Source organism: Lepisma saccharinum, chromosome 12 (assembly GCF_977018435.1).
Source record: "Lepisma saccharinum chromosome 12, izLepSacc3.1, whole genome shotgun sequence".
Classification (NCBI taxonomy): domain Eukaryota; kingdom Metazoa; phylum Arthropoda; class Insecta; order Zygentoma; family Lepismatidae; genus Lepisma; species Lepisma saccharinum.
Window position 1 is genome coordinate 22,079,926 of NC_139240.1, and position 23,396 is coordinate 22,103,321.

The 23,396-nt window shown below is 38.8% G+C and overlaps 1 protein-coding gene across 1 annotated transcript in view; it reads right to left on the reverse strand.

Annotated features, from left to right (window-relative positions):
- Nucleotides 1-20,568, reverse strand: part of LOC145996263 (uncharacterized) — an 88,575-nt gene extending 68,007 nt beyond the window's left edge. Inside the window, exons 1-2 of the mRNA XM_083132689.1 lie at nt 20,318-20,568; nt 15,348-15,509 (exon numbers count right to left, since the gene is read on the reverse strand). Coding sequence (XP_082988815.1) covers nt 15,348-15,428 — 81 coding nt within the window. The 5' untranslated portion in view covers nt 15,429-15,509; nt 20,318-20,568. The remainder of the gene's footprint in view (nt 1-15,347; nt 15,510-20,317) is intronic.
- Between the last annotated feature and the right edge of the window lie 2,828 nt (nt 20,569-23,396).

Consider the following 23,396-nt stretch of genomic DNA (forward strand, 5'->3'; position numbering starts at 1 on the left):
GAGGTAAATTAATTTTTTGGGGCTATTTTTGGTTCACATGAATCTCCCTCACACAATAAGTTTATTTTATTGGGTCAAGTACAATAGCCAACCATTGCAATAATTTGATTTTTTAATTTTGATTTGTTGTTTTAAATCCACTTTATGCACAGTAAGGCTAATCGGGACTGGACCCACAGTTTAAAGTGGAATCCGAACCACTATGTGCCTCCACCCCTTGATTACAATGCAAGGACTCTACCACTGCGCCATCGAGGGGGCCCTACCAAACCTTGCAATAAGTCACTGGAAAGACATACATATGTGGTTACACAAGCAACTAAATAATAATTATATTCTTGTGGTATGGAGCCATTGTCATTTAACGAACATTGTTGAATTATTCCATCAGCATTATTGAAAATATAGTCCCATGCTGAACTTATCAACTTAAGAACAGCACATTGATTGCTTAATGAGGCATTTTCCTTGTGTTGCAAAGCAGGTTCAGTTTTTGGAGTATTACAATGTTTTACACAGTCCGTTCGAATAATTTTGTGAATATTGATCTTTTATCAGAGAGACCACCCTGAAACCAACACCCGACTCACGTTGATTGTACCATGACTGAGGCGAAGCTTGACCGCTAGTGTGGATACCGCCTGACCGTGAGCAGAGCATTATGGGAGAGTGACCTGAGTGTTGCTTGAGTGTAGATGTGAATCAAACCTTAATGTAACAAAAACAAGAGAGCACTTAAAAAAAGTGATTAACAAAATGCCAACCACTTACCACTGGTAGCAACAATGAATCACAGAATCCGATAATGACTTTATACCTGCCTCTACACATAACCAGGGTGGCTACAAACTAGCAGAAATGAAATTCCCTGACTTTTCAGGTTTTCCATGACAAAATTTACATTTTTCCCTGACAATTACAAACTAAACTAAATCAATGTTTTTGCAAATAGAAATAATAAACACACAGATCCATGCATGGTTTTGTTAAGTACCAATATTATCTTCCATGAAGTTGACTTAATTTCTCTATTCTCTATGATTTGAATTCAAACTGCAAAATAGTGAATTTTGAAAATTATTACAATTCACAAGCTAGGGAAGGATTACGGAATTTTGTCATATGCAGTAAGTTTAAAATGAAATACTTCATTATTTTTAAAGTTACGACTAAATGAGATAAGAGTGATTGATTAAGAAATACAATTTGTAATTTATCAGTCTCCTTATACACTCTCGGTATTATATGTTGATATTTCCACTGAGGTTTAGGACCCTCTGCTTGCAAGAACCATGAGTGCGAACTCATTTTTCAACGCATAAAGCTACTTCTCTTCTCTGTAAAGCAAACAACTTAACTCTTGCATATAAGTGAAACAATTGAATCGAGCAAAATAAAGTGTCATATTTCCTTACATTATCAATGAGATTTCTTCTTCAGTACAGTATATCCAAGTGAAGTACTGTGAAACTGACAACATGCAGTTATACCATTAATGCTGATGAAAAGGGTACGTAGGTATTAGAAATTAAACGCACGGAATTTATAGAATTGCATTGTATAGGTACCTCATTTAGCTAACCACACATTAAAACAGGAACACTAATAATAAAAGCTTCTGAAAGTTCATATACGAGGGGCATCCTGAAAAAAGCTCCAATGGTGCCTATACGCAGCACTAGTGGTTGGAGAGCTACACACACACATGCAGGCAGGAAGAAGTGGCATGTAGCTGTAATCCGGTACAGTTGCAATGCAGCCGCTTTAGGACAGTTCTAGGTTAAACATTGCAGCTCTCATACAGTCTCCCACCGATTGTGATGTACCCTATATTGCACCCTCAGAATTTGGTGCAGAGCCAGCAGCAATCGTGTGAGGTGTGCAGACCAGACGTCGTGAGTGATAGTATGGTCAGATGATGGTGCAGACAATTCACGGAAGGCCAATCGAATGTGCACAACCCCATACAGCTGAGTACACACGCGTTCTTTGCATCACTTCAGGTGAGAGATCTTGGACCACTCCCTGTACAGCCCTGGCCTTGAATGTACAGACTTTCATCTCTTTGTTTAACTGAAAAGGTTTCTGACAGGGCAAGGATGTGACAGCTACACTGCGGTAGAGATAGTTCCAGTCTTTGCTGTCAGACACACATACCATGGGCATACAAAATTTAGTGCCATGCTACGACAAATGCCAGAACAACAGTGGTGATCATGCCGAAAATTAGGTTAGGACTCACTGTTACTAATGCAATAAATTACAACTGATATTCTTGTTTTATTTATGCTTAATCGGTAGGGACCTTGATATTTTGTTATTTTTTTTTTAAATTGGTGTATTTTCTTATTTTTTATTTTTTACTATACTGTGTAATTTTCCCCAAAATTCACATTTTCATTTTAGCCCATTTTCTGGCAAATATCTGAAATTATACCTTCATGGTGATTTTAAACTACTGTTTCAAATTTTAAGTCACATGGCTTTTGCCTCTTCGTTAGAGTTTGATATCATGAAAGTTATTTCGGGAAAGTTATTTTCCATACTCTTTTTTTAATTTTAAAGTAAAGATTTTAGATAATGGAATTTTCCCCGTACATACTGAAGGGTGCATAATGACCATAAGTGGCGACGCACCCAAAAAATTAAAATCAATCAATCTCACGTGAGAGATACCGATATATTATGGAACATAAAATTGGCATTATCTTTTTTGACTTGTTAGTGTTACGTTTCCCAAAATTTGCGTTTTTGTTTTAGAACATTTATCTGCCAAATATACCGAAACTTAATACTCCATTGTGCTTTAAAACTATTATTTTAAATTGTAGGTCACATGGTCAACGTATATTCGTGACAGTTTGATATGTTGGAACAGATTTTTCACGAAGTAAAAGTAAAGTGCTCCCTGTACTTTTCCATGAAGGTGTATAGTAGGGGTGTGGATTTAGGGCCCCACACTTTCTTGATCACGGCTGAAGGTAGGGGTGTTGTGATCAGCACCACGCTCCTGGCTACCTTTATTCCTCAAAGTTTTCTCAAGGTACCAGCTTCATATGATGCTGGGTGGGTGCCGGAGCAGTTTGAATAGGTGGAAAACATCCCGATTCTCCACTGCAGGGGATCGACCCCAGGTCTCTCGCATAGTAGTCAGATGCCCTAACGACTGAGCTCCATTATTATTATATCGATGGTGTGCACTTAGCTTGGTAATTCAGAACATATCTCATGCAACAAATACGTAGATGTGGCTCCCGTGTGACGATAGATACGCACTCGATCTCCTGTTAGAACCCTGCCACTTTGCTCTGTGATGCAAATGGTTTTGATAGAAGTTGAAAAAATCGTGGGAAATACATGATTTAATGTGGCTGCCGGAATTATTCCATGTACGTATAACTCTATAGTTTACTCTTGAGTATATTGTTGGAAAACTTGCATGTTATATGTACACAAACATGGCCTAGAAAAGACAAGAATGTGGTATTTCAAGGAATTTTTCGTTGTTTTAGGACATTTCTTTAAAAAAAATCACTAAACACGCCAACAATTCGCATTTTATGCCAAATTCGCATTATTTCGATATTTCGAACGGGCGAAAAATGTGTCCAGACATAACTGTACATTCCTAAACATAACTTCGCAGCAATTACCATTTTTCACGGTTTTCGCGTTTGCAAAAAATCAATGTCCCTACTAATTGGAAATTACTTTCTGGCCACCCCTCGTATAAATCAATAGATGGAAAGTGAAAATTTAGCAGGGCTGGCAGAGAAAAGTCAATTCTTGAAGAAAGTGATTTGCTTTTATGATTGAATGATTCGAGTAAATATGATATTAAAATATTTACGTATTTATTATTAGTATTTTATTTCATAATATTGTACATTAACCTTACTCAGTGAGATATTAATGGCCATCTGTCACGAGTTTAAACAGACAGGACAGACAGTGGTGTTAATTTCATTGCAATACTAGTAAATTTGAGGTTGGGAGCATGCACTTGCCAATTTTTATAAGGTTCACCAATGCAGATTTGTGTTTCACTTTTTCGTGATGGTATTCAATATATATCCCATTTGGTTGGATTCTTCTTGATATCTAAGAATCGAGCAATGTCATTGTAAACATATGTTAACTTGTGCAAAACCAGTAATACATCAGGATGATGAAAGAAAACCTTCGTAAGCACTTCTACATTAAGGTGAAGTGAGCCAAAAGAGTAATAAAATTCCAGCAGCATATTTGCAGTCTAAACCTCTTCTTGCTTATGCATTCGATTTTTGTTGGATGTTGCAGTCAATGCAATTTCTGTCACATGTTGTAGTGAGATACTTTGTCGGGTGGCGATATTTGACAAAAATCGTATGTATCAATGGAACCTATTTGTTTCCATGTTCCTTCAGTTTGCCCAACAAAATGCCTTACTACGACGTCCGACAACGGATGACGCCACCCGCTCTTATCCCCTCCATCTGTTGACAAGCCCCGTTACTACTCCCATACGGACAAGAAAAAATGATAATTCAATGCATTTTCCATGTCATATTTAGAGGCTTAACCTTTACTCCCCCGATGATACCTTATCGTATCATCAGAGTAAGGTCGCACTCACCCGATGCTGATTACGAAATGAATGTGCTTTTTGTACCTTCATACTCTTATGTTTTGGTGGAAACTCTGACACAGGTCTGGAGCAAACCTGGGAAATTCATATTGATGACCAACCTCCCCCTCCCCTTTCCGCAACATATCCATGCCATATTTCCGAACAGAGTTTCACATTTTGGCTCATTATTCAACTTGTATGGCACCCAATAACATGAAACATGTTTCAATCTTATTGGAAACATCCATTCTTTGAAGAGAATACTAAGATTTGCACCTTCTCTTCAAAATAGCGGGAGAAGAGGGGGCAAACTCCAGATTTTTATGTTGTTTTTTTTTTCAATGAAATTGGGTGGTCACGCCCCCAACCCCCCCTTCCTCGGTTCGGCGTTCTGAATTATACACGGTTGCATGCTATGATCTTTTAGCTGCAAGACAAAACTTATCCGAAGTAGATTGCTCCCATAGTGCATAGTGCCCGAGCTATAACAATTTTCCTCCAAAAATGCAAATTACCTATTTTTCGTAAAAAAAAAAAATCACATTATGGCTTATTATTCAACTTCTATGGCACCCAAGAACATGAAACATGTTACGTTTTCTTGATAAATGCCCATTCTTTGAAAAGAACACTAAAGTTCGCGACTTCTTTCCAAATAGCGGGAGAAGAGGGGGACAAACTCCAGATTTTTATGGGGGGACCATGCCCCCAACCCTCCTTCCTTGGTTCGGCATTCTGAATTGTACATGGTTGCATGCTCTTATGTTCTAGCTGCAAAATAAAACTTATCTGAAGTAGATTGCTCCCATAGTGCCCGAGTTATAACAATTTTCTGAGCAATATGCAAATTACCTATTTTTCGTAAAAAACAGAGTTTCACATTTTGGCTTATTAATCAACTTGTATGGCACCCAAATACATGAAACAAGTTTCATTCTCTTTGGAAACGTCCATTCTTTAAGCCTCGGCTGGATGTTTCTCTCAACAGCTGAAAACTGCTTCTCCTTCTATTGACAAAATCTCCTAACATATGCTTCCAATTTCGATGATACTCTGCAAGGCTTTTCTAGAAGGATACACGGAATGATGTAATGAATAAAAAAACAATTTGGGATTCTAGTTTGGCGTACAAAAAATTGGAAATTCAGCATTAATTGGATCTGAAAGCAGCTTTAAATGGGGCGTTTGAAGAGTTTTAAACCATTTTAGCATTTAAGTTCAATATTGTGCATCTTAGTGTCGTGAATTTATATAGATAATTCCAAGCGTTTGCACAATATCTTCAACAGAAATTCCATAATTTTATTAAAAAAAAGACAAGTATTTAGTTCCCACGCCTTCTGCAAGTTCGAGGATTTTCCGCTTATGGCGCTGCTGTCGCTTCTGGGCAAGCAACCCTCTGAATGTGTAAGCTCCCATCTGCGGCACTAGTCATGTGCCGCTCGGAGCGGAGGAGGGGGAAGGGGAGGGGGAGGGGGGAGGGTTTCACACCGCAATTTGTAAACTTATCTTGCTTTGACATCTGGTTTATGTTTTGTCCCTGCAAAGACCTTGGAAACTCAGGGAAGTGCATTCATTCCTTCAGTGGGTGGCTACTTTCAAAATACAAGACAGACAGTCTTGGAAGTCGAGGAAGTGAATCGCCATCACTTAGTTTACACAAATTACGTCGGTTCGTACAAGTCTGATCCGAAACAAGAAAGACAGGTTACTTCGTTGACTTACTATGTGATGCTCTCCCATTTTTTTTTACATATCTAGGTTATATGCATCATAATGGGAATTGAAGAAAATGTAGGATGGAAGAGGGTGGTTCAGATATTCCCATTTTCGCATTTTGACTTTTGTTTTAACCTAATACAATAATTATACTTATACTAAATCTTTTGCGCCACGCTGAGACCCAAGAGCTGACTTATTTTAATTTATTGAGGCTCAAAGTAAATAATAAAATAAACATTTAAATTAACGTTCATCATATTATTATTATTATTATAAAACGTAAAGCACAAAATTTAATAGGACGACAATGCTCTGTGTGAGTTTGGTGTGGAGTAACAAAATTTTAATAAATTTATTTCCAAACCATGAATTTCATCTGAAATTAATGATCTCCCCGATCGCATAATGGTAACGTCATCACCTTGTAATCAAGGGTTCCCGGGTTAGTGTCCCACTTTAAACTGTAGGTCCAATCCCAATTAGCCTATCTGTGCATAACATAGGACTTAATACAAAAATTAATGTAAGATTATGTAAAAATTGACAATTTTGACTGACGTGTCAGCGTTAAATGAACCTAAAAATTAAAAGACAAATTACACAAAAATAACAGAAAATTTACGAAGGGGAAAATTTATGTTACTGGTTGGAAGATGTAGAGGCTGGGGAAAATGAGACAGGAGACACTTACCTGTAATCCCCTTGAATTTGAACAGTGACTTGACATTGGTAACATTAACTAAGGAAGCATTCATTCATTAACTGACATTCCAGCCTATAGGACTTATGACCTTGTGGTGCATCACAGTCAGAAATCTGGTGAAATCTTAATTTTTAGTTTCAATTGGGATCCAAACCACTCCTTCGGGAGCGGCGTGCCTTCACCGGCTATTGAACCCGGGGTCCTCTGATTACAAGGTGTTACTTTTAAGCCACCTGGGAGGCCCTCCTTAGTAATGCATAATATTTGAATACAATTGAATTGTGTTCCTTTTCCAGCAGTTTAGCGAGTAAAATTTTAAAATTTCGCTTACACTCGAAACTAGGGCGACTTTTTTTTTCGCCCCATTTGAGCTGGAATGATACTTGGGAGAGTCTAGAACTTGTAATTCAGAAAACTAACTTTTATTTATAACTCTATTATCTCTCTGTGTGTGTAAAACCATAGTATCTTTTTCACGATTAGGTCTTGTTCCATTTTCCCTCCTGCGTTCTTTGCTCTCTCTCCCTGGCTCTTCAGATATAGAGCTTCCTTCATTTCTTGCCCTTCTCTTTCTCTTTCTCCCTCCACTTGCTCGTTCTCTATTTCGCTTTCTACCTTTTGCTTCTGTTTCTCATTCTCTCTTTCTATAGTTTTTTCTGTATGCCTATCTTTTTGTTTCTCTTCCTTCCTTTATCTCTTTATCGTTCTGTACTGTTTCTTTTCTTTGTTCCATTTCTCACTCCATCGTGAGAAATGTTTATCTTCATTTCTCTCAATCCACCCCTCACTCTGTTATTATAGTCTGCTTTGGTTGGCTTTCCTCTTCCTTTTCCTCTCTTTCAGTCTGTGTTGCCTCTTTATTTCCACTGGAGGCACATGGCACAGTGGTTCGGATCCCACATTAAACTGTAGGTCCACTCCCGATTAGCCTTTCTGTGCATAAAGTGGACTTAAAACCACAAATCAATCAATCAATCTTCATTTTAACTTTCATTCTCTATCATCACGCTCCAGCCTCCTTTAGCCTCCCCCGCCCCTTGGGGTGTCGTCCTTCAATGGTACCTATTTATTTGAGAATGGGTGAACCCCAGAGCCGCTTTATGAAGAGAGAAGGCCACAAAAATCCGACCTCACAAAACACGCCCAGGAACCTAACCTTAGTTTCCAGCAGGCCAGTGAGACGCCCAGCTGACTTTACAAAGGGAAAACTTCCCTGTTATTGTCCTTCAATACTTCTTCTTCTTTTTTTTTTATGGAAATCAACTTTAATCTCTATTTTTCATTCCAAAAAGAATAGTTTCGGAGAATTAGAGATTATAAAAAGGAATTCACCTTGGCTTTTCTGTCACTTTTGAGCCGAGGACTATTTAGGGGAGGGAGATCCAGAGGGCACTGCCATACGCAGAGGGGGTGCTAAAGGAGCTACAGCCCCCCCCTCCCCGAAATTTTTAGAAAATAAAAAATTCAAATGAAGGTAGTAATAAAGTCGAAAAAACTCAAAATGACCCCTAATAACAAGTTTTGTGTTTGAATTACTTTTAAAACGAAGGATTAAAATGGTAATTTGAGCTCATACCAAATGAAAATAAAACACCAACAGTGAAATTTATTTACGGCAATGTATTCAACCAAATATTTAATCTGCCTCTGTTCAGTAAAGGTTAGATTCATGACACGGAACCCGCATTCACATTCAGTTGTAGATATTGGTACAATTTCAATTGAATTCACATAATCCTTGACCTTGAGTGAGGTGAAAATGTATCTTGGCTGACATGATTCCATAAAACACACGTTCTTAATCGTCTAAATGCCATGTGTGTGCATTTAATAGGACAATATTCACATTTAATAAATATTCGATCCTTGATCTATTTGACATTCATTTCTCATTTCATTTCTTTGCGATATTAACTACACCTAAGCTAGATAAAGAATATGTGTTGTTATATCCCTGTTCTTACACCATCTTTTTGCCTATTCAAGTAATAATAATAATACATTATTAATTAATTTACATATTTAATTAATGTCATTAATCTAATGTGAATACTTTAATTTCATCATTTATATTATTATTATTTCTGAGACTTGGTTTGGACTCTCCACCCCCCCGAAATATATTTCTTGATACGTGCCTGCTTTTGACTAATCTTCATTGATTGATTGATTTGTTGTTGGAAGTCCACTTTATGCACAGGAAGTCTAATCGGGACTGGACCTACAGTTGAAAGTGGGATCCGAACCACTGTGCCATTTGCCTCCACCGGGTATCGGACAGACTAATCTTGAGTAATAGAGGTCCCGAGTTCGGCGGTTATGTACAGAATGGTATTTGAAAGGGAAGAGGAAGTCCTCCACCTGCTTGCTAATATTTGGTTATTGTGGGAAGACTATATATGTACAATTTATAATATATCGATGCTTCAACAGTAGTTGCCAAAAATTTTGCAAATACCTCACTCTTTACGTGCATCTATCCATTTTGGACACTTATCAATATCTCCAACTATTTGAGCACAGCCAATTATGATTGTAAACTGATAGCAAAAAGTTAAACTTGTTTTAAGACCAATTTATGCACAGAAAGGCAAATCGGGACTGGACGTATAGTTTAAAGTGGGATCCGAGCCACTCAGTGGGGTAGCGCAGATCTTTGGCCCCATCTTGCAAGTAAAATATTGAGGAGCCCCCTTAGTGTCAAAAAAAAATTATGATGCCAGAGTGGGACGGAGGTACAATAGTTAGATAGTTATCTGCCCTCCCCCCTTCGTTGTACAAGAAATTAACTTTTACCTCAAATATTATGCCTTCCCATTTTTTTGTTATCGACTTATATCACTGTAGTACCTTCTTGAAACTAAATCAGGATGGTCTGAATCTCTGAAAAATAACTGGAAGAAGAATATGGAAACATTTTCTCTACTTCAACGCAGGGACACAGCCAGGAATCACTTTTGGAGGAGGGGGAAGCTTCCCGCTGCCAAATATTTTGTTCCTGATGCTTTGTATTTTTGCTTGAAATATTTTTTTTAATGAAGTTATATATATATTACACAGATATTAAAAAATACTGTTTTGGTGGAATTGTAAAAAGATAGTAAACACTCCTCTTTTGGACTTTGAGGTGAATGTGCCTTCAGCCCCTAAGATTCAACGTAAGAGTCGCTCATATTAGCCTTCTAATACTGAGTGAGTAATATACTCAAGCAACAAACTTATCCTTCAGTAAAGGGGGTTGAACCGGATATCTAGATTGTCGGTAGTAACCTATCGCAAGGTAAATTTCAATCTGCTACGAAGAAATAACTGCGGACTCTAGTCTCGAGTGATAGATAATAAAGCTGCGAAGGAACTCTATTCACTGAAAATTTGTCACTCCATGAAATGCAGCTTGGAAGGATGGAAACCTCCCCCCCCCCCAAAAAAAAATAAAAGAAGGTTGCCACAGGTTAGTAGACCTCAACATCATTATTCATAATTTTAATGCTGACATTCTTTTTTCGATAGACCACTGATCATACTTTCTTAAATAATTTTTCATGAAACAAGAACCTTTTTATTAATAGACCATCAGTGCTCGAATTTTCCTTTCTTCTATCCCAACGCGAACAAGCAAATTTGCAGCGAGGAATTTTCCCTTCGAACACTGAAGATCAAAAAATCATTGGAAAATAAGAACTAGTTCGACAGAAATGTCCACAAAATGCCAAATTGTAAGAAAAATGAACTTACAAAATTACACAAAATAATGGTCACCTTTAACTCATACGTTCTATACCCTGCGTGGCAGAGGATGGGATAATGGTCTTTACAGCAAAGGGATAATTTACTATGGGTCCCACCTTTAACTGAGGTTTTCGTCCCCTTTGAAGTAAAACGTAACAAGTATAGACAATATGGAAAATTCATTTCAGCTCTTATTTCAATATGAAAAGAATTGGGACCCCCTTGAAAATATTAGGTGGGAAGTTACATTTTAAATATCACGTGTAAAACTAAAAGGTTACGAATTAACAATTTTGATGTTTATTGTAAAATAAGGAAAGACTGGTTGAGCAACTGAATATTTCTACTGGATTCATAACTATAGACAATTGACACTCTACACTACGTTTACGACAAACTGCGTAGATACAAAGGTATGAGATGAGGGATATTTTCCTATCGATGGACATCTGCGAGCAAGTAACTTAATTCTGCATTTCGGAGGGGGACCCATATGACAAGTTACTGGGGCCCCTCTGGCTGAGATAATACGTCACTGCTTGTTATCGCAGACGTCGTACATGATGTTACTGGGAACCAGATTTCTGTTTCGTAAATCGATTTTTTTATCAGCGACACTATATGTGGAATTTCTGCGATTATATAAAAAATTCAAGAGCGCATTGTGGGGCTCCTACACCTCCTTTCCCCCAATGCATTGCGGGGATTGCGGGGGTGGCTGCTACGCCACTGGAGCCACTACAACTCCACCGAGTATTGAATCCGGGGTCCCTTGATTACAAGGCGACGACGTCACCACTACGCCATCGGAGAGGCCCTGATAACACGAAGTGTGTAGCTTCTTGTACGAGAACAGTAACAACAGAATCCTGATTCCAAAGCGGAGAATTTATATTTTAGGTATTTTACTACATAATCTATGTTAGTTGGCCATTTTACTGTAACGAAATGAATGTACCGACGGAAACAAAAAGAAACATGCAGCTTCACAGTGCATAGGCTGGTAATCTAAAAGGACGATGTGTAAGGTTTTTTTCAACTATGGAAAGGAAAACAGTTATTCTTCAGGGTTTCGGCACATCTGTCAATGGCCAGTGGGAACGACCATTCATTCTCCCCCTCTCCCTGCCAGATTGTAAAAGCAGCAAGGTCGGGTTGCTGAAACTGGGTAACAATGGTAAGAATATGGGAGATTTGTGACTGGGAAAAAGGAGAATTTCTTGAAAGCGACGTCAGCGCCTCCCTCGTGTTCCCTTGGTACTGTTGTTAGAACGGAACTAACGACACCCTCGAAATTTGAATTTTTTTCAACATCCAGCTGAGGCTTAAAGAGAATACTAAGGTTTGCGCCTTCTTCTCAAAATAGCGGGAGAAGAGGGGGCAAACTCCAGATTTTTATGTTCTTTTTCCATTGAAATTCGGGTGTCGCGCCCCCAAGCCCCTCCTCCCCGGTCTGGCATTCTGAATTGTACACAATTACATGCTCTGATGTTTCAGCTGCAAAACAAAACTTATCCAAAGTAGATTGCTCCCATAGTGCCCGAGTTATAACAATTTTCCTCCAAAGAGTGTTCGAATTTAAAATTCCTGCCGCGAAGCCTGGGCGAGAGAAATTTCTCTCTCTCTCTCTCTCCTCCTGCCATCACTGGTTTCTGGCGCCGTGATTGTGTTACTCATAAAAGGGGCCTAAAAGATGAGGCTGAAACTTACGAATGAGATTTCCTGTTCCCGTGTAGAGTTCCATAACGATATATTTTTTTTTAAAAAATAAAAAAGTCAATGAAGACGAAATTCCCTGACTTTTTTTGACACCTCAAATTCCCTGACTTTTCCCAGTTTTCCAGGTCTGTCGCCACCCTGATAACATGTCAAATTTCCTCAGAGTGACATGTGGTGGCAGCAATATGCTGATTGTAGCCTTATTGAGTAGTGCACTCTTAAATAATGTACAAATGAAAAGAACTAAATCTGTACATCAAAATTCAAATTGTATGTGGAAGAAATGCTGCAAAGTGTCACAAAGGACTTGTGCAGGCTTGTGGTGATGAACCACTTCGATATTCAACATTGGTTTGCCATACTAATTTGTCAACACTGTGAAAGTTCTGACAAGCACCCAGCAACATTTAGGTGGTGCATCTCATTGCCTACAACTACAAGGTCATTCTCCTTTGTCACTGTGAACAGTGGGTATTACAGTAACTTTCTGGATATGTCCAGTGATATGTCAGAAATGACAAACCTTCTTGGTAGACATCCGATTGTGCTGCACCTTAGCCCAAGGAGTCATGGTGCAAATTTAGTGGGCCCACTGGTTGAGTAATGAGGTTCAGAAGTGCTAGAAGATCCACTACAGTGACATCAATGACATAGTGCACATCATAGGCTGGTACTTCAGTCATATATAGAACAATTAGGGATGAGTCGATATGAAATTTACCAATACCGATAACCAATCTAAATGCTTCATTCATCTCCTTAATAAGTGTGTGGTACCACATAACTGCAATCCAAAAGAAGCTGCATATTTAGAGATTTACTTTCAACAAAAGTATGGAGATTGTATGTTTATATCCCATAAAAAATTATAACAAAATGGCAGAATATTGCAATACATTATTAGATATTTATAGATACATTGGATGCAGTAAAATTATCAGTAATTTTAAATTAAATTAAGTTTAATTTAAACCGATATGCCTATATTGGCCAATAACAATAGTGTACTAATTAATCTGTCCCACCCCTAGAAAAAATGTTTCTGCTGACAGCATGAGATTATTGAAAGAACTTTTGGCAATATGTGCTACATTTGGCCAAAGACTATGCAGTACAGTAATTTCATCCACCACAATAATATAAGTAGTCAGTTACGAGCATGTAATAACTTTCTTTAAAATGATTCTCACATATTTCACAATAGACAACTTTCTCTGGCACTGTGCAGAAATCTCAAGAAAAATGGCTAGTCGAAAATACATTTGCAGGTTCAAAAATATCCATTTAATAAGTGATTGATCTGATTTACTTTACTTCACTTTCCTGTGGCTGATTGCGAAGATGGGGATGAATGATGACATTGATCCCGATGCCTAGGCCTAGGCCGATGTGCTAACCACTCTGCCAAGGGGGCCAGCTATTCATATAATAGATGTGTTAATAGGATAAGAAAGAGCATGGGCTGGTTGACACATTAATTGGTTAATAACTTCTGTGGTTCATTGTGTACTCCTTCAGCGTTACACAAATGGTGGCCACAGAAGGATCCTTATCATGGACAAAAAAAATTTCATGATTGAAGTGTCTTACAATCGTCAAAACGACCATGTATATGCTTCGACATCCCAGGAAGCTCGTGAAAACACGCGACGGATCCTCAGAGGCCATCATCCTGCCTCAGTGATGGTTTGGGGGTGGGTTCCGTACGATGGCACAACAAATGACCTCCACTTCTGTGAACATGGTGTGAAAACATCTGAAAAAATGTACGAAGCGACAGTGTTGGAGCCACTTGTGAAATCGATGAGCCACACCATGTTCAACAATCAGCCGTGGAGCTTCCAGCAGGACTCGGCACCGGCCCACATGGCAAAGACTACACAGGAGTGGTTTCAGAGGAATGTGCCTGATTTCATTGCTCCGGCTGATTGGCCCTCCAACAGCCCCGACCTCAGCCCATTGGACTACAGGTTGTGGTCCATTTTGGTGGGCATGATCTGTAGGAAGAGGCATCCAAACCTTGCAAGTCTCAAGCGTTCTCTTGTAAAGACAGTGGTGGACTTTCCCCTCGAGACCATGCGTGCTGCGATCGATGACTGTCCTCCGAAACTTCGGGCCTGTGTGAAGGCCAGAGGTGGCCATTTTGAACAGTGATTGGTTCTCTGTGTTGACAAGACTTGTACCTTTGTAACATCCAAATATTAGTACATTAGCTTGCTTACTGTGCCTGTAGTTCATTACTAACTTTGTAACAGAATTTATGATATGACTAGGTATATTTCATTCTGAATGTAATTTCAAATAGTTTACAATGAGGTCCATTTTGCGTACAAAAATGAATGAATGAAAGATTTGATTTATTTTACTTCATGTTTCTGCCACTTTTGGATAATTGCAAAGATGAGGATGAATGGTGATACGATGAAGTGGATGAAGAACATCGCAAACACACATGGACGACACAACACAATTCCTACAGAGGATTATACTGGCTACAGGTTCAGGTGCTAGAGCCTTGTTAGTTTGCAACAATGCAGACCAGAGTCTACTATGCGTAAGCGAGGTTGTCATTTGGATGTCTTTGGAAAGGGTCACCTCCTACATCCACAAAAATGCATTGCTATTCAAAACATTGAGGAGAATAGAGTAATAAAAAAACAATCTTATACACAAAAGCCCAGAAACCCACATACCACTTTCACTATGGGTCTTCACGAAAGAATACATGATTCCATTCTTAGTAATAGCAGGTGTAAAAATTTTAATTTTTAAAAATGAATCTATGTATTACCACGCCATGAATAAATAAAGTATGACTTACTTTTACACATGCCACCATTTGTTCAAGTATAAAATTATCTTTACCTTAACACTCGACTTCCTCTTGCGCCCCTTTTCTGCAGACCACAGGTATTCCTTGAGAAAGTCTTCAGATTCATGACACATGCTGTGGAAATCCTGGAAATCTTCTAGCTTGTCTACACACAAATAGCACACAAACTTTGGCAAACTGTCATCCTCTGTAACCTGAGATGGAGAAAATTGAATTCATAAGTAGGGTTGGAGCATGGGTATTTACAAACTGTGTAGGTAAATAATAGGTATTTATGAAAATGTTATTTGCCTACACCAAAAGTAGATATTTATTACAAATTGCATATTAAATGTCAGACTTTGATACTCCAATTACTTGTGGTTACTTTTGCTATAGATAGGGTTATAGCAAATGGATATCTTAAAATATATAAGAAAATAAACCAAGTGAAAAATGTCGATTTCACTATAAGAAAAATGTAACCCCTTTTGAGTACTAATCTGATATTCCCCGGACAGATTTCTTCATTTTTACAGAAGAAACTACTTACGATAATAAGTTCCTGTAGCAATGTCTAACATCTGGAAGGTGTTTTGTGTGATAGCGGAAATTCATGTTCTTTGTTGAAAATGAATTCTCCGACGGAGAATAGTCTTTGGCACATACACTTTTGTACATCATCACACGTCGTGATTGTGTTTTGTTCATGTTCATTGGGTATCCAGTGTTTCGAAATGTCTGTGTTTGCAACGAAAGTTAGAAACATGACGTGTCGTAGATGTGTGGTGAAATTTGTACCGGGTGTGGAACATCCAGTGCATTTTTTAATTGAACATGGGATCTTGAAGAAAGGAAAGGAATGTCCAAAATGTGGCAGTGAATGTAAGCTACTCGTTTGAAGGAATGGGCTGTAGGTATATGCGTGTTCAAAGAGAGTCCAGGGACATGGGAAGTTACGGTTTAATAGAGTTCCGTGTAGATTTGAAAAGAAAACAGATTTCTTCAAATTTACAAGTTTAGGGCCCATTTGAAGGCAGGTGACTCCGGCCAATTTCTAACATGCCTTTAACAGGGACTCTATAGAGAAAGCCAGGTAGCCGGAGCTAAGGCAGGGCCACGGTAGCGGTAGGTCAATTACCCCAGGGGAGGAGACTGGAATCTGTGGGAAATTTGGACTCAAAAATTTCAAATGAGAATAATTTTCTAGTTCAAATTTCCCACCGATTCCGGGACGGATAGCCCCACGAATCATTACAATTTTCTTCGTAAAACAATGTGAAAAACTTTAAAAAAAAAATAGATCAGATGAGCTTTTTTCACGAGTATTTCTTGGGTTCCGAAGGTTGAAACACTGCATAACAAATGAAAATCAACAAAACACAAGCACAACGTGTGATTATCTAGGAAGGTGTATGTGCCATATTGTGTCTCAGGCAAGCGAAAAGACTACAAGAAAGAAGTATTAAATACACCTTAAAGAATGTTCCGCGAAGCAGATAGGTAAGTACGAATGTGAAAAGAAGAAGTTATAGGTGTCCGGGGAATACCAAATTTTTACCCTGGTTGCTATGTCATAGAATCTTACTGACTGATTATTTAATGCATATTTTCTGGAGAATGATTTTTAGCTTCCATATATTTCTATAGCCCCATGTAGTTGACTGCAGTTTTTGACTAGATTTGACTCTGTTTGCACCGTAGCATCTAGTTGGTTGCACGGTGCAACACCAAGTCGTCTAGTTCGTTGATTTGGAGTCAAGTAGTGTATTTGGTGTCTGCACCGATAACGGTTCCGATTGTTTTTCTTTTTCCCCTTATGATTACAGTAATTATCCGATAACGCCCGAACACCTCTCACTCATTTATTTAATTAATTTTAGCATTGATACTTACCTATTCTGCATTGCAGAAGATTCTTTAAGGTGAGGTTATGCCTTTTTCTATAAAATAGTGTCAACTTTTCATATTACGAGTCATTATTTGTCTTCATTGTTCTGCTTGGGTAACAGACAATATGGCATGCACTCTTCATGGATCATCAGGCGTCTGCTTGTGTTTTGTCAATTTGGAGTGGGTATGCAGTGTTTCAGCCTTCTTAACCAAAAAATACCTACTTTCGTGTTTATTATGTTATCACAAACCATTGACGGATAGCCCCAAAAAAACATTCACGATAGCCCCACAAACCATTGACAGATAGCCCCAAAAACCAATCACGATAGCCCCACGAACCATTTCCAGCAAGGTTAGGTTAGATTAGATTAGGCAAGCATAGTGAAAAAAATCTCATAAAAAAAAGGCATGCTCACGCCATCTGCACATACATAATGGAAACAACGGGATAATGATACAGAAAATGCAAGTTCCTTACGTAAAAAGAGATTATTTCTTGTTCTGCAGCATTATGTGGTAAAGTTTTCAGTTTCCGTGAAAGAAAATACAGTAACAGTTTCATACATCGGAGACACATTTCTTCAATTTTACACAAGAAACTACTTACGGAAATGAGGTTTTTCAAAGGTTTACAACGTTCGTCGAGATATTTTCTTTCATCTGGAATATATTTAACCGGGAAATCATGTATTTTTCAAAAGAAATATTGACGTTGCTTTCATTTCCTTGCCCTACGACAACCAGATGCTGCGTACGTTTGATGACATCAGCCCCGTCAGTGTTTCAACCCCCCCTTTTTTTTACTATGCTTGCCTAACCCAACAAAACCTAACCTAACCTTTTTGGAAATGGTTTGTGGGGCTATCCGTCAGCTACCCGTGCATAATGTATAATCTCCACCAGTGACGAACACGATAGTAGGTATTTCTCGGTGAAGATTGAAACACTGCATAACCAAAACGCGAGTCAAGATGTGCCCACCATACTGTGTGTTCCGGAAGCGAAGAAAAAAAAAAAGCATTCGGAATGTTAAAAATTGCATTTGTTTTCGTGTAAAAAGCATAATGGCACCTCGAACTATGTTCCACAATACACAATTGGTAAGTACAAACCATGTGAAACACAAAATATGTGATTTAAATATGTCTCCGATCTTTAAAACTGTTACCAAAAATATCTCCAAGAACTTCGACAATCCTACAGAAACTGATTTCAGTAAGTAGTTTCTCCTGTAAATTTGAAGAAATCCGTTCGGGCGATATCGGATATTTACCATAATTTCTCCTAGCACAAAGACTAATTATCGTAGAATTTTCGAAATCATTGTCACACAAAATTTGAACCTTCCTTAAAGTAATGAGGGTACCATTATAGTATGGGGGAAACACCTATGAATCATATATTTCGGACTTTTTTACATTGCTAACGTACTATTTTGGAATGTGGAACATTTCCTAAAGTGAAATAATGCATCTCAATATCTATTTCTTAGATTTACAAGTACTTACTGTTACTTGTTATTTCGATTCTGTAACACATTATGGCGGGCGATAGCGCACTGGTTCAGGGCACGTTGTGCAAGTGTTTTGTCGATTTATGCAGTGTTACGACCTCGTTCAACAGAAAATACCTACTTTCGTGCCTGGATTTGAAATTATGCTAATACGTCGCAAACCATTGACGTTAGCCCCTAAAACTATTTACCGTAAGGTTAGGCAAGCATAGTTAAAAAAAATTAAAAATACTCGAAACGTCATGTTCTAGTGAAAACACGGTGAGGTTGAAACACTGACTATGGGGTTGCGTCATCTTAACACTCTCGTGCAGAAAGCAAATGGCGGCAGCAGAAATAGCATGTCGGACAGAGATTTTCGCATTAAAATGTATCAAAACTACATTCACGAACTTCCACAACGATACAGAAAATGATTTCCATAAGTACTTTCTCCTGTAAATGTGAAGTAATCCATTTCCCCCATACTATAATGTTACCGTTACCAATACCGTAATGAGCACTGTTTGGACTCAAAAAAAAATTATTTATGTTGAAAAAAAAAACTTGAAAATTACCTACGCACTTTTTATGGACAAGATATTCTCCGTCGACAAGCGACAGTAAATATCGTAGAAGCGTGGGAATGAATGTAGAAGTAAATCGGAACCTTAGTAGAATGCATTTAGGGACATTATTTTAATGCTAAGGGAACCAAACCTAACCACGAAAGCATATATTGAACAAAACCTAAAGTAATCGCTAAAACTCCGCAGTATGTGTCAACAGACGTACATCGAAATCGAACCATGTAAAAATTGCATCATGATGAAATTGCAATAAAACAAAAAGAACTTGGGCCCAATGGGGTAATGGATTCTTGTGTACCGAACCCCAAATATTGGCAAAGTTAGATAAGGAAATGTTCCCCGTGGATTTAGCACCGTGCCACAAAGGCAGGGTGCAGTGCCCTGCACATTCCAGATCTCGGGCATTTCGGATGTGATGTGATCAGCAACACACTCTGGCCGCCTTCCAAAGGTTTGCCAAAGGCTAGGCGAGCTCCCAAAATATTGGTAAAGGTATATATTATCCACACTGAAAAAAGCTTCATGAACTAATAAATGAAAAGTAATGGGTAAAAATTTACTATCCTTCGGACACCTCTAATTTTTTCGTTCCGTCAATTTTTGACATTCGTACTTACGTATCTGCTTCGCGGAACATTCCTGAAGGTATATCAACGTTGTTTTGATGAAATTTGAACTATGTTTCCTAACCTAACAGAACTAACCTAACCACGCGCCAATGGTTCGCAATTATTTCCAATTTCTAGATCCTGATACTAACACGACACCAAATTTTAACTATGTTTCCTAACCTAACAGAACTAACCTATCCACGTGCCAATGGTTCGTAGGGCTAGCTATTCTCCGTCGGAGAATTAATTTTCAACGAACAACATGAATTTCAGCTATGAAACATTCCCACATCACACAAAACACTTTCCCGATGTTCGACAATGCTACAAGAACTTATTACAGTAAGTAGTTTCCTCTGTAAAAATAAATAAATGTGTCCGAAGGATAGTAAACTAGTACCAAGTAATGCTTACAAATAATAAAATATACTCACAATGAGGGATAGACAATTTAATATTTTCCCTTGAATATCTCGTCTCTGTCCTTCATCTAGGCAGATTCATACATTATGGTAATCCTCCCCCATTTCTGTGTGCTTATAAAAAATTTATATTCAGTAATTTGGGTCTCATTGTTTTAAACTAAACTATCACAAAAGTATCATATTTTCATAGTGAAAAATATAAAACAAGGATTGCCTCATGGGAAGTTTGTAAACGACGGGTCTTCCTTGTCGCGCAACAGTGTTGCTACCTTGTGTTCTGACGTAACAAAAATTGCCTATGATGTTAGGTTAGGCCTGTTAGTTTAGGTTTCATAGAATAAATGCAATGAAAAATTATTATTTAGACTAAGGGAACTAAGCATAATTAGCCTAATCTAACAACGTAGGCATTTAGTCTAAAATTAGAAATACTTTCCGTGACGTCAGAACACAAGGTTGCTCAAGTGTTGTGCGATAAGTGAGACCTGTATAGAACAGATCCACAGATTCCACAAAGATCATCATATGTCCTTTTCTTTGTGCTGTACTCCAGCTTCTTCTTCTTCTTCTTCATGCCCCTCGCCGCTTGTGTGGTAGCAGTCCAGGGCAACGGTCTAAAAACATTGATTGCTTGAAAACTCGCGCACTATTATGAACAGCACAATATTTTGTTACACTTCACTTCACTGTCACTGTAACCAAAGAGACTATAACACTGCAATGTTTAGGGATGATATCAGAAGCGAAGTTCACACTGTCGAGCAAAACCATAGAGGATCCACATAGTAGAGGGAGAAGGGGACGAATGTAAAGAGGGCAAGGAGGAAAAGGAACCTTTTTTCGACGGGGTCTGTGAAAGAGTGCCTGACGTGTATTCCAGAGCGGGCATTGAAAAAATAAATGGGTGGGGGTTTGTTTATGTTCGGCGCAGGTACAATTGGGAGAAGGAGTTTGGTGAATTCTTGCCAGATGATCGTTTGTGGTCACGTGTCCCGTTCTAAGCCGTAGGATGAAAGTGATGTGATCACTTCACGAGGCATTTTAAGATGATGAAACTATACGACGCACGGTTTTAGAAGCGATATCGGGCGGAGCCACGCAGAGGGTGTGCGTGGCGACCAGCCAATGGCAGCAGTGCTAGGAAACTGCGCCGCGCGAGTTAAACGCAATGTTCTGTATTTTTCTTGCGCGCAAGAAGTTTTCATAAAACTTGCCACTTTAAGGTTCATCATAAGAAAGCGCACGACATTTTGAACCTGACTGTCCAAGTCCCATGAATTTCCCTCGCCTACAGCCGGAGTTATCGTTTCTCGAAGAAACACGGGAAACAACACGTCTCTACACACAGACACAATGACCCTTTTTCCTTCCGTGTTCAGTCTGTTGTTTTTTTCGTTGCCACCGTGTTGACCCCGATGAGTTGTTGTGTCTTGGTAAAGCTATGGGCATAGAGGAGTTAAGGAGTAGAGGATTACCCCACATTTAAACCTCGCTGCGCTTTGAAATTGCATTTCCATCGGTGGCCAGTAGATGGCGCGGCCGTCTTCTTTTGCTGTTTCCAGCACAAATTGGGGGGAGAGCTCTTTCGGTGACAGTCACGTGGGTTTCAAACGTCCTTATTGGTCAGATCTCTTGTATCCCATCAAGGCTGTTACCAATGGCAAGGGCTTCCTTTTTCGCTGGTTCCCTTCCAAGCACCGCTGTTAGGGGTGGGGTGAAGAGATGGGATGGGTGATGCGTTTCCGCCACCGCAAAGTTCTTCGGAATCTTTTACTCGAAAGTAAGGTTGCCTTTCCTATGCAATTAACAGATTCTTTGAGTGTTTATTTGAAGGCGAAATTGGGAATGTAAAATGTAGGCATTTTCAACTGGCGCCTGAATTTTCAAATTCAGTTCTCAAAAAACTTTTTTTAAAAAATATTTCAACTTCGCTTGTGGAAATTTTCATTACCACTTTTGAAATAACGAGTACAGTGTGTGGGCCTCCCCGATGGCTCAGTGGTAGCGTTGTCGCCTTGTAATCAAGGGGTTCCGGGTTCGATACTCGGTGGAGCTACAAGTGGTTCGGATCCCACTTTAAACTGTAGGTCTAGTCCCGATTGGCCTGAGCAAAAAGAAAAAAATAATAGCTCATAACTGAAGTACAAACGGGGGCGGCGAATTCCATGCACCCGCGCAACAATCATTTCTTGACTGCAACAATCTTTACTCGGCCTTGCCGCACAAGAAATGAAAATGAACTGAATAGCGTGAAATTCAAATAATTTTTGTTTCACTTTGCTCGAAATAAAATCGTTTCTTTAAGATAGGGTGACCATTCGTCTCGTTTTGACCGGGAGAGTCCCGTTTCATAGGCGTGTCCCAGTTGTCCCGTCGATATTATACAAGAAACACTATTTGTCCCGTTTTTTAAAAGTCTAGGAATTAGCTTGAAAACCAAGTCTAAATTTGAGAGATTCTTAAAAAGAATGACTTTCTGTGTCTTGGCGGAAATTCAAATGTCAAATCCCGCGTTTTGTGTTAGATATTAATATGTGATGCAACTTTTTCGGGGAGCTTTATTAACGGTTAGTAAAGAATAAAGTTGTTCTCAAGAAGATTGGTCCTTCTGCAAAATACTTCTGGCATAGTAGTCATACCGAGATTATAAAAATTAATAGCTCTTGACAACGAGAGATCATATTTTACATAGATATTGTTCATGATGTATCATTTATCTGATCCATACTATAATAAATAATAAAAAAGGTAAAGTGCTCCCCTGTGCTTTGCACCACGCCATGAAGGCGTATCTCGGCCGAAGCTTGGAGTGATATGATCAGCACCACGCCCCTGGCCGCATTTACCTCCCAGAGTTTCCTCCAGGTATCCACTTTATACAACACTGGGCGAGCGCCGGAGCCGCATAAACAGGTGGAAAAAGTCCCGGTTCTCTCAGCCGGGGATCGAACCCGGGCCTCTCGCATGGTAGTCAGACGCCATACCGACTTTTTTATATATAAAATAAAGAAATTCCCCTATTCGGTGGTATCCCCCGTCATTCACACACATTTTCTCAACATTCGTACATATCAGTTTTTCTCTATAT